The sequence below is a fragment of the Melospiza melodia genome, chromosome 11 (genome assembly GCF_035770615.1).
Source record: "Melospiza melodia melodia isolate bMelMel2 chromosome 11, bMelMel2.pri, whole genome shotgun sequence".
In the NCBI taxonomy this organism is placed as follows: Eukaryota; Metazoa; Chordata; class Aves; order Passeriformes; family Passerellidae; genus Melospiza; species Melospiza melodia.
The window spans coordinates 15,089,745-15,100,676 of NC_086204.1; the positions used below are offsets into that span (position 1 = coordinate 15,089,745).

General features: G+C 38.9%; 1 protein-coding gene across 1 annotated transcript; it reads left to right on the plus strand.

The window, feature by feature from the left end:
* The first annotated feature begins 409 nt into the window (after positions 1 to 409).
* Positions 410 to 7,933, plus strand: TMED5 (transmembrane p24 trafficking protein 5). Its single transcript, XM_063165702.1, has 4 exons — positions 410 to 592; positions 2,184 to 2,281; positions 2,971 to 3,154; positions 5,042 to 7,933. Exons 1-4 carry the CDS (start codon positions 410 to 412, stop codon positions 5,258 to 5,260), a joined length of 684 nt encoding a protein of 227 aa, XP_063021772.1. The 3' UTR covers positions 5,261 to 7,933.
* The last annotated feature ends 2,999 nt before the right edge of the window (positions 7,934 to 10,932 follow it).

Below are 10,932 nucleotides of genomic sequence, written 5' to 3' on the forward strand. Positions count from 1 at the left end.
GAGAGGTGAAAGCGAACCGGCCCCGGGCGGGCGGGCAGCACCAGAGCCAGGGCGGGGAGCGCCGCAGGGGCACGGGGCGCAGGCGGCCGTCCCTGAGCTCCGAGCGGGCCGGTGCCGGTGCCGGTTTTGATGCCGGTATCGCAGCCGCTCCGTCCCCGCCACAGCAACGCCCGGCGCCGCTCCCGCCGCGCTCGAACTCCGCGGGGCCCTCACGGCGCAGGCGCGGCCCCGCCGCCGGCGCGCTGGGGGCGGGAGCGGCGCGCGCCGCCGCGGTGCACTGTGGGCGGGCGGGGCGCGGCGCTGCCGGGGCGGCGATTGGTGCGGTGGGGCGGAGGGGCGGGGCCATGGCGGGCCCGCCCCGCCCCTCGGTGCGTGCGCGCGGGGGCTGCGCGCTGCAGGCGCTGCCGCGATGGGGCCGCGGCCGCTGCTGCTGGTGCCGCTCGGGTGCCTCGCGCTGCTGCTGCCGCCGCCCGGCGCCGCCGAGTTCAGCCCCTCCCTGGACAGCGACTTCACCTTCACGCTGCCCGCCGGCCGCAAGGAGTGCTTCTACCAGCCCATGCGCAAGGAGGCCTCGCTGGAGCTCGAGTACCAGGTCGGGCAGGGCGGGAGGGGGCGTTTCCCCGCGGCGTGTCCCGAGGGGAGCCGGGGTCCCGCACCCCGCCGTGACGGCGGCGCTGCCTCTGCCGGTGCCCCTGTGCGGCGGCCCTGCTGCCCGCAGCTCGGTCCTGCCCTCCTTCGGCCCCGGCCCTGACGGGCAGTGCCTGCCCAGGGACGCGGTGCCTGCCCCGAGCAGCGGCTGCGGGGCTCCCCAGTCTGCCCCGGGCAGCCCAGCCCGCAAAGCCACGCTGGAATTGTACACTGTTAGAAGTTCGGCCTTAGGGAGTTAAAAATTAACTTACTTGCCTTTTCAGTTGTTCTAATACGTTCTTTTGGTGGTTTGGAGGGAATTTTTTGTTTCTACTTTAGAGGAGCTCAAGGCGCCATCCTTTAAAAGGGCCGAATGTAGAAAGTTGTGACCTCGTGTTGTAGCCCTAAAGCGTAAGGCACTTGTGCTGATGCACAGAGCCCGTACTTTCCTATCTTTGTGCAGATATGTAACACTTTTCATCTCAACGGTGAACGTTTTACAGAAACAGCCCAGTTTAACAAACTATCGTTAAGATTTTGCTGCCCTTGAGTGGAGTTTCCCAGAGATGTCTGGGCTAGATCTCGATCTCAGACGTTTCCCCCCCTTACAACAATGACTTTTTTCCCAGTAAAATAGCTACAGGGAGGGAAGCTGCACTGAATATTCTCCTACCCTATTATGGTGCCTAGAAATAGGCCAGGATCTTTCTTCCCCCTCTATCTATTTTTCCCTTCTGTTTCCCAAATTAACGACAAAGCTGAAACTCCTGTTTTTTTCTAATTTCTAATACTGTCACATGCAGAACTGAACAAGAATGAAAGAGAGGTGTTCAGGTTTTGTTTAGAGTCCCGTCTAAGCCCAACAGAAGTTTATTTTGCACAGAGTAGGATTTTAGTTTGCTCATAAGCTAAATAAAGACCTTATTTTAGAAAGGACTAGTGTGTATAACATATACTTACCTTATTTCTACTCAGGCATAAATTTCTTAGCACTACTGTTAACAGTAATGATTTGGTTTTCTATTTGAATGTATAGAAAAGGAGCTCTGTATTTTACTGCAAATAGATTTATTTTGTATTTAATTATATTCGTGGCTAAAGCATAAGAGTATTTAACATAGGATGCAGGTAATTCTCCAAAGACATAATGTAAACACTATGCTAATACAAGCAATCAGTGACAGCAGCCACAGAAATGCCAGATTTAGCCATCTCTTGTTGGTATTTTTACAGGTTGTCTAACCCTGCCTGTTGATAAAACTCCATGCATTCTTAAAAGTAATTAGGGAACGATTCAATATAAACCCAGCCTGGCAGGTTTAGATTACATTTAGTTTAAGATTCTGAAATTGCTAAAATGCTTTTAGGTTGAGCTGGTTTTCCATCTGTTTCCAGTTAATTTGGTGTCAGCTCATCCAGACAGATTAACCTTTCAGATTATTTTATTTGTCCGTTCCCTTACCTACAAACATTTACCTTCCCTATAAATGTTGCTGTCAGCAATGCAAACAGGAATTCAACTGGTCGGAGGTTGGTTATTTTTGTTTGTTTCACAGGTTCTAGATGGAGCAGGATTAGATGTTGATTTTCATCTGCTCTCCCCAAAAGGTGAAACTCTAGTTTTTGATGAAAGAAAATCAGATGGAGTTCATACGTAAGTTTAAAATCTTCAAACTCAGAAGTGTTACACAAAGAACTTTTCTGCTTTAGCAAATATAACTAAAATGAAGGTTGAGTACTTTTTATTCCTTGGTATTACAAAAGACTTTCTAATAGAACAGTTTGAGAATACCAATTTTCTTTTTATAAACACTGAACGCTTTTTACATGAATTGTACTATGTAGTGAAGGGTATTTTTATTTTAGTGATAGTTGTTCATGTTCAGTGGATAAAAATCATTATTATGGAGTTCAAAAAGGTCTCCATACCTAATACCAAAAGATCATGTGAGTCATACAAATAAGAAGCTAGAAAGTCCCCAAGTTTTCCAGTCCTTTTTTCAAAGTATGTAATATTTGCTGTAATTTTAGTACACAGTATAAGAATTCCACTTATTGTGTATTTTTTTGTAATGATTAGCAAAGATTCAAAATCCCCACAAATAAATGAAAGCAACTTGCTGTCGTGATAATTTTGAGCCTTTGGAGTCAGTAGGATTGTTTTCCTGTGACTGTGTAATCTGTAAAGTGTCTTTAGAGTTCTTATTTTTATACAAAAAGAAGATTTGGTTATTTCTAAGTGCACATTTGTCAGTCTTGAAGGGAAGGGTATGCTTACAAAACCTGACTTTTTGAGAACCAGCACAGAAAATGTAGTTAATCATGTTTTGCCTATATACACAGTGTGGAAACAGAAGATGGGGATTACATGTTCTGCTTTGACAACACATTCAGTACCATTTCTGAAAAGGTAATTTTCTTTGAATTGATCCTGGACAATATGGGAGAAGATGGCCAAGATGAGGAGGATTGGAAGAAGTATGTTACAGGCACAGATCTCCTAGACATGAAGTTGGAAGATATTCTGGTTAGTATTTGATCTTTCTTTCTATTCAATGTAAGAGCATTTGGAAAAAAACTCAAAGTCATGTGGCCATTCTGCCTTGGTCTGTTGTGTCCTCCTGGAATGTATTCCAGGTCCATATATTGCTTTTACTAATACAGGAAGTCTAGCACCATGGATCTTTTGTTTACACACAGAAACTTGAAGATTTTTTCAGAATAGGCCCTTCATCGGCAAGAAAAAACTGCCTAGCTCTCAGTCACTTGCTTTCCAATTCAGCTTGCTTTCTTCCCTAGCAGCAATGAAATGAATACTTGGAGCATTAAAGTATTATTTAGTCCCAATGGTGTAGTTGGAATTACTGCATCATTTTTATCAATGTTTAAAGGTAAAGTACTGTGCTAGCCTCTCCATCACATCTTTGCATTTATTGCCATAAACACAATGCGGGTTTTTAAATAACAAACCAATGTTTAAAATATTTTATAGGTGTATGATGCACTTTTAAATAATAATAAAACCAAATACAGAATCTGAAAATCTGACCAGATCTTTAAAAGTAGCAGTTAAGACACTTAGAAAAGAGGAAAATTTCTATGTGAAGTTATGAAAAAATCCTACTCACACTAATCACAGAAAATACTTGAATGGATTTGGTAGATACTCCTTTACATACTGGTATCTCTTCCAAAAGAAAAAGAAATGCAGAACCTATATTTGAGAGCCTTGAAAATCTTACAAAGTAGGTAATTTTTGTAAAATTAAGATTAGTATTTAATCCCATTGTTTACTTAGCAAGGTATTATTTTCCCTGCAAGCTCTATGAGGACTAACATAAGCACTTAGTAGTTTAATTCCTTAATGAGAACACATTTTCTGGCAAAAATAGGGAATTATGTCTTTAAGTTTAAAGCTCTTGTGTGGTGGTCATTTTCCTTGTTGTGTAACAGTGAACTTTATCATCATAACATTATTTGGCTCCCCAGAATAGCTATTTTGAAATATTTTTGTTAAATATGAAACAGAGAAAATGTTACTGCAGGCTTTAGCCTTATGGTTTTGGGGATTTTTGAAAATTATTAGCCTCCTCTTACTGCAAATGTTACTCTTCTCACTAAAAGTTACTTCAGGATCCATAATTATATCAAGAACATCATTCAGCACTGCATGAGATCAGCTTTTATCAGTATCTGTTACATGATGGATGAAACTCCAGCAGATCATAGGACCAGATGTTTACTTACTAAGTGCAGAATAAAGTGTGAATCTTGAGAGCTGCTGTTGTCATCTCTGGAGTGTTCATGTACTTCCTCTAGTTCCAGGGTCACACTTTATGTCCTTTCTAGGACCTCCAGTTGTCCTGTTCAAGATTTATTGTCAAAATTCTGCTTTTGTATCAAGGCCGAAGCAGCAGTTTATAGCCACTACAGTGGAAACACCAGAAGCAGACAGGAAAGTAATATTATTGTAGTTTTCTTTTGATACAGATATAGCCCTGATGGTAGTTTCCATTTAAAAACTCCTTAATTTTATTATGCAGCAGAAAAAACTCTGCATTTGCTTGCCACTTCATAATTTGTTTTGAGACTAGTTCTGCAGATTCACTACTTTTTATTAGTCCAAATAAGTTTGATTTCTCTCTTACCTCCCTACCTATAAAAGAGAAAAAGGAAAATTACTACAGAACACTAATGCTACAGTAATTCTTTTTAGCCAATACACAATAAACAGGTTAGACAAATTAATGAAAACTGTGATGATGTGTATATTTTCAAATGAAATTAACTCTTCACTTGTCCAGACATTGAATTACAGATGATAACATGATGTTAATAATTTTGTATTTGCTGCAAGATATACACTTAATTCAGGTGGGGTTTTTCCTAAAAACACTCTTTTGTCACTTACCAGGAATCCATCAACAGTGTCAAAGCCAGATTAAGCAAAAGTGTCCAGATTCAGACCCTGCTCAGAGCATTTGAGGCTCGTGACCGAAACATACAAGAAAGCAACTTTGACAGAGTGAATTTCTGGTCCATGGTCAACTTGGGAGTAATGGTGGTGGTATCAGCTGTTCAGGTTTACATGTTGAAAAGTCTCTTTGAAGATAAGAGGAAAAGTAGAACTTAATATTCATTAATGTTCATATTATGATCATAACAATATAACAGCTATGGGGGAGAAGGGAGCAATAAACTACAGTAAAGACTAAAAAGACCTTTCCAATTCCTTTGAAGAGAGTAAGTAAAAATCAGGTTTTTAATTCATATTGGGCTTTTTGGATGTGATAGTGCTGGTCTTGTTTGTGTTTGGGGGTTTGCTGTTGTTTTTTGTGGTGGTTGGTTGGGTTTTTTTTAAACATGAACATCATGCCTCTTCCCAAGCTTTCCCATTTTTCCAAATGCTACTAATTATTTTTTGTACTTGTAGGATTTGTTAATGATTGTTAATTCCTATTTTATGCATAGCACACTTGGTGCATATGCAAAGTAATATAACTGTCATTATCTTCATTTTCACATAAAAGTTTAAGTAGTAACTTAGACATTGGTTGAGTTGCTGTTAAATACTGAGTGAATTTACATGTGCCTAAGTTTACAGGATTGGTAGTTACTGTCATTTTTCTTCAAAGTTATATGTTTTTTTTAAATCCTTAGTTTTTGTTCTTTGGCATCATGGAGAAACACTGGGCTAACTATGTAAGAACATGAGATCTCTTTTTATAACAGAGGACTAATATCAGCACTTTAAAAAAAGCACCATCAATGTGAAATTGAGGCAGTTTTGAAAAGCAGTTGAAGAAAATAGATACAATTCCTGTTCAAAAATCCTTCTGTCCTGTAGTTGCAAAATCCTGTTTTCCTTTGTGGCTGTTACATGAGACAAGTGACTACATGGTATACAAACAAATACAGGCACACTTTGAAGTATGACTTGCAAATTCTTAGTTACTGTAACCTCATGGAATAATTGATAATTATTTAAAAATTAATTTCTCATGGTTTTTTCCTTTTAATAAAGGCAGGGGTTGTTCATGGTATGTCAAAACAAACATTGATTATTGTAGTCTCAAAATCCCTTCTTTTCCACTTTATTACAACTCTGACTAATATTAGTCAGGTGGCTTACATAGACATATAAAACCAAAGCTGTTCACCTAAACTTTCCCTTTTTGCTCACCCTCCCAAGTCTTTCAGCTGTGTAAGTACATTCTTCATATAACCCATGTTTCTGTACCTAGCTGTTCATCTGAATAAGACACAAATCACAGGAGCAGTAAGTACAGGCCACAAGTTTTATGATCAACTGAATATGTAGTATCACTGTCACTAAGACAAAGCTAATACCAAATCAGAAATTTATAATATCTAGGTAAGTGGCTTTTAACAGTGTAGTGAGAGTATAGACTTTTTGCCAAAACCCCTGGTGCATGAGAATTCACTTTAAGTAGTTTCAAGTTAGTAATTTTTACAATGTGCCAAGTCATTGGAATTTCTTGTATAAATGTGTTAACTGCATTTTATCATGAGTTTTTTAAAAACTTTATTAAAAACACATTTTTAAAAAGTATTTTAAAAACAGTATATGTAGTAGTATTGTGCCTGTTGTGGGGTCATCTGTATGAATGGCAGAGTTGCAACTTTGAGACTTTCTGTGATTAAAAAGTGTTTTATGAATAAAAACAGGGTCAGTAGGTGCACTGAAGAAATACATTGTTCAAATGAAACAGATGCTAGCAAGGGCTACAGAACATAGAAACAGCACTTCAGCTTCAACTTCAGAGAAGAGGACCTAGCAATAATATTTCTAAATAGTTTTTATAAGCAAAATAATTATTATTAGTATTACAGAACTTGTTATAGAGGGCTCCAAAGGCTGTTGAGCTACTTCATCTTTCTGCAAAACTGTGTCCAAAATAAGACTGTACCCCTTTAAGGTTTTGTGTATCTTACTTCCATATGATGCTTTCTATTCTAAACTGCCCAGAAGTAGAAAGCTTATTTCTGTGATAAGAACAATATCTAGGAAAAAATAATTCTTTCAGCTAAAGTAGCAAATAATGTTTTCCTGCCACTTCCCTGTCCCTCTCCCAGTAGCACTATACCATGTTGTTATCTATGCTTGCATCACCATATGTGATGCTCCAAACCATCTGCAAAATGCTGAAGCAGCTCTGGGAAGCTGTGACTAAGACATCTACCTCTGCTCTCCAAGCTACCAGAGTCAGGATTTCAGCTCAGAACTCCAATAGATAAGCTCTGCCAAGTTTGCCAAGGGCACCTTAAGGGATTGGGTTCCCCAGCTGCTCTGCTGTGCCTTTCTGTAGCTCCACATCAGTGGCAAAGCTGTGTGGTGTCCCAGCTGAACCTGCTGCTGGCTGCAGCTCAGTGTCTCCTGTTACAAACAGCCAGCTCTGGGAGAAGGAAAATGCAACAATTGGCAGCAGAGTTCATCTGGAAGAAATTACTGTTCTGCAACCAAGAGCTCTGACTGTATTTGCTCTTCATTCAAGGTCCACTATAGAAAATGAAAGAGGGAATAACTGGAAAGGTTCATTGACTTTGGCAGATGGAATATGTTTATGATGGCTGAAGGATTTGGCATTCTAACTTGCAGTTAAGTAACATTGTACTTGGATTTTGAAGAGTAGATTGCTTTTGACTGTGTAAAATTTACAAAGGAGAATATAAATTACTTTTTTTTTCTTACTGGACTTTTTCTTCCAAATTAAATGTTTTAAGACTTGCAGATGTTGAATAATTATGCAAAACTGAGATTTTCAATAAATCATGTTTAAACCTGTGTTTGTGTTGTTTTGTAATGAAGGAAGAATGCTATGAATACCTATGAATTCTGCAAAAGATGAAGGATGCTAAGCTGACAGGACATTTGGTTTTAGTAATGCAGCTCTTTAATTTCTTCCTTGTGCAGTTTTCAAATTCTGTTCTTATTCACTGCAAATATCAACTTTATCAGTGCAAATAATTTGAGATTTACACAGGCATCAGATGAGATCAGATCAAAATCTAACCTCTGGACTTTGTAAGAGAAAGTGTTTAACATACTTAACTGTATTCCTGCAGCAAACATCAACAGGAAATAATATCACAATCTCAAGCTCACAATTAAGAATCTCATATTCATAACTAGTAGTAATTTATATGAATTTATATGATATCATGTATTTGTACGATTCATAAAATAATACCCAAGATCCCAAGAATAAAGCTCAAAATATAGGAGCATTTCTTTGGCTAATGGAGTAAAACATGACAAATCCAAGCTTGTTTACCATTGCACAAGACTCCTGAGACAGCCAGGCCTGTCCGGAAGCCTGCAAACCACATTGTGAAAGCACTGAAACAGAAACTTCCTTTATGCTGTGTTTTGAATCAATGACATAGATCATGAAATGCTAAAGTACAATCTTATGTTGGCAGATTGGGCAATTAGTAGTAGAAGCAACAGAGATTTGACTTGAAAAAGTACATGAGCAGTAAAAACTCTTAAGAGCTATTTTTGAACACAGACATGAGAAATACCTGTAGAAGTTCCCTTTCCTGATCTCTCCAAGCATGCACCATGAGAAATGCCAGCTTCTGCCTTCACTTCTCCTGTGTACACAGCACAGCCTTGTGCCTCAGCCTGGCACATTGTGTCATTGCTCAGCAGTGCAGCACAGCCTTGTTTAACTCCACTTGTTTGGCAGGGTGCAGCACCAGCCTCACTCAATGACCACACAGTGCAGTGTTAAGACCATAGTTTTAAAGATTTTACTCAATTAGTCACAGCAATTACTTTTCTTTTAGCTGTATGGAACTTCTTTTAATATTTATATGGCAATCTCTTCTAAAGACTCATTATCCCAAAAATTTCATTAAGACAGCCTGAAACTAAGAAGGCTGAGCTGTATCTGATATCTTTAAAAACTAGCAGTTCCTTTCCTGTGTTATAAAGAACAATTCTCCTCAAGACTTTCATTTGAGAACTTAGCAACTTGTGGTGTAGACAGGAAACACATCTCTTAGTTACTGCTGAAAAATGGCTTCTGTAAAGCCCTTCCTTTCCCATGCTTTCCCCCTGGCTCCAGCAGTACTCACAGAAATTCACTATTCATACAGGAGGAATGCTGTATGAGTAACACAGTACAGAGGTGAGTAAGCAAAATTTACACAAATCGCTACAGAAATTAAAAATGCAATCAAAAGCTACATAACTTACTGTTTTCAAAACAAACAATTTACATAACTGTTGATTTTTATCACAGACAAAAATAATAAAATAGTAATAAAATAATGAAAAACAACTTAGAAGTAGTAGTAAGCCCACCTACACTGCTGAAGTTTCACCAGAAGCATCTGAATTACATCTCTCATGCTATCAAGTGCTATAGCTGACAACAGTTAATGAGACTCGGAACCCGTACTGTTCACAAACTCCTTTCTTCCCTTTGTGCATACCAAGTTTCTGGAAACAATATCCATCCTCATTCTCCATCTGCTACCTGCTAAAGTGGAACACAGGTACATAAGGAAAGCATAGATTTGCCAAAAGAAAAGTTCTAGAAGCATATATCTATACATTTGAACCTCATGTAAGGAGACCTGAGATTAAACATCTAATAAAAGTCCTTTTCTTTTATGCTTAAGGATTTAATGGAGTTAAAACCTCTCCAATTGTCCCTTAATTCCCTTTCCCACAATTTCCAACTATTATTGATGATCTTTAGAATTTTACCCTTAGTACTTTCTGGTTTCTGCTATCATGCAACCAATTTGTGAAGTTATGAATACCAGATTAGAGCAACCAAATAACACAAAGCAGGCAACCAGTAATGATCATGAATGAGGAAAACAGGTACACAGCAAAGCAGTAACTATCCCACCAGATGCTGACACAAGCAAATGCAACAACAGCCAAATGTTGTGAGTATTCATTAGAGAATGGCAAAGCACAAATGAAGGGCTTGGAAGTGGAGCTTACAGAAAAAAACCACTTTATTTAGAGCAAGATATAACTATTAATTAGCTTCCTGCTTTAAAACAGGTTTTGAAATAAATAAGCTTGTTAAGAGTAAAACTGCAGATGTCAGGCTTGGAAGGTACTGTGGTGAACATTAAATAAGCAGAAGACTAGGAAACCAAAACCACATGGAAGTCAATCAGTGCCAAACACTAAGTAGCTAACAATGGGAAGTAATCTGAATATTGTCAAATTGAGAAGTTGGAAACATAAATTAGAACAAGAAAAACACACACCGATGAAATAGTATCAGTAAACAGATTAGAAGAAAATATGAAAAGAATGGTATGAACTACAGCTGTATTTGAAAAATTAGTATCTGCTGGCAAAACATTTTGGTACTAACAAAAACCAGAATAACTGTTGATATTATGGTATATGGAACTCAATACGGAAACATGTACAAACCTGATTTAAAAAATAGAGATGGGCTAGCTGAGAACATGAAAGGATTCAAAAATGCAGAACATTATAACACCAAGACAATACAAAAAATCTTTGTTTCATTGTTGCTGAATGACAAAATGGAAAGACAGCAAAAGTATAAAACTTCAAGCTCATTCTCAGACTGTGCACAGCTTGTAATGGTATTGGTCTTGTGTTTTCCTTTCTATTGTCCTGTACTACCTTTGCTAAAAGACAGTTGTTTTCCCCTCCAACTTCCTTCAGGGACTCCAAAGGAGACTCTTTTCCCCTGTCCTTCATTTCACCACACCTCACCTATAGATGATCCAATTTATAAAAAAAAAAAACCAAACAAAACACCAGCAAGCTTTTCT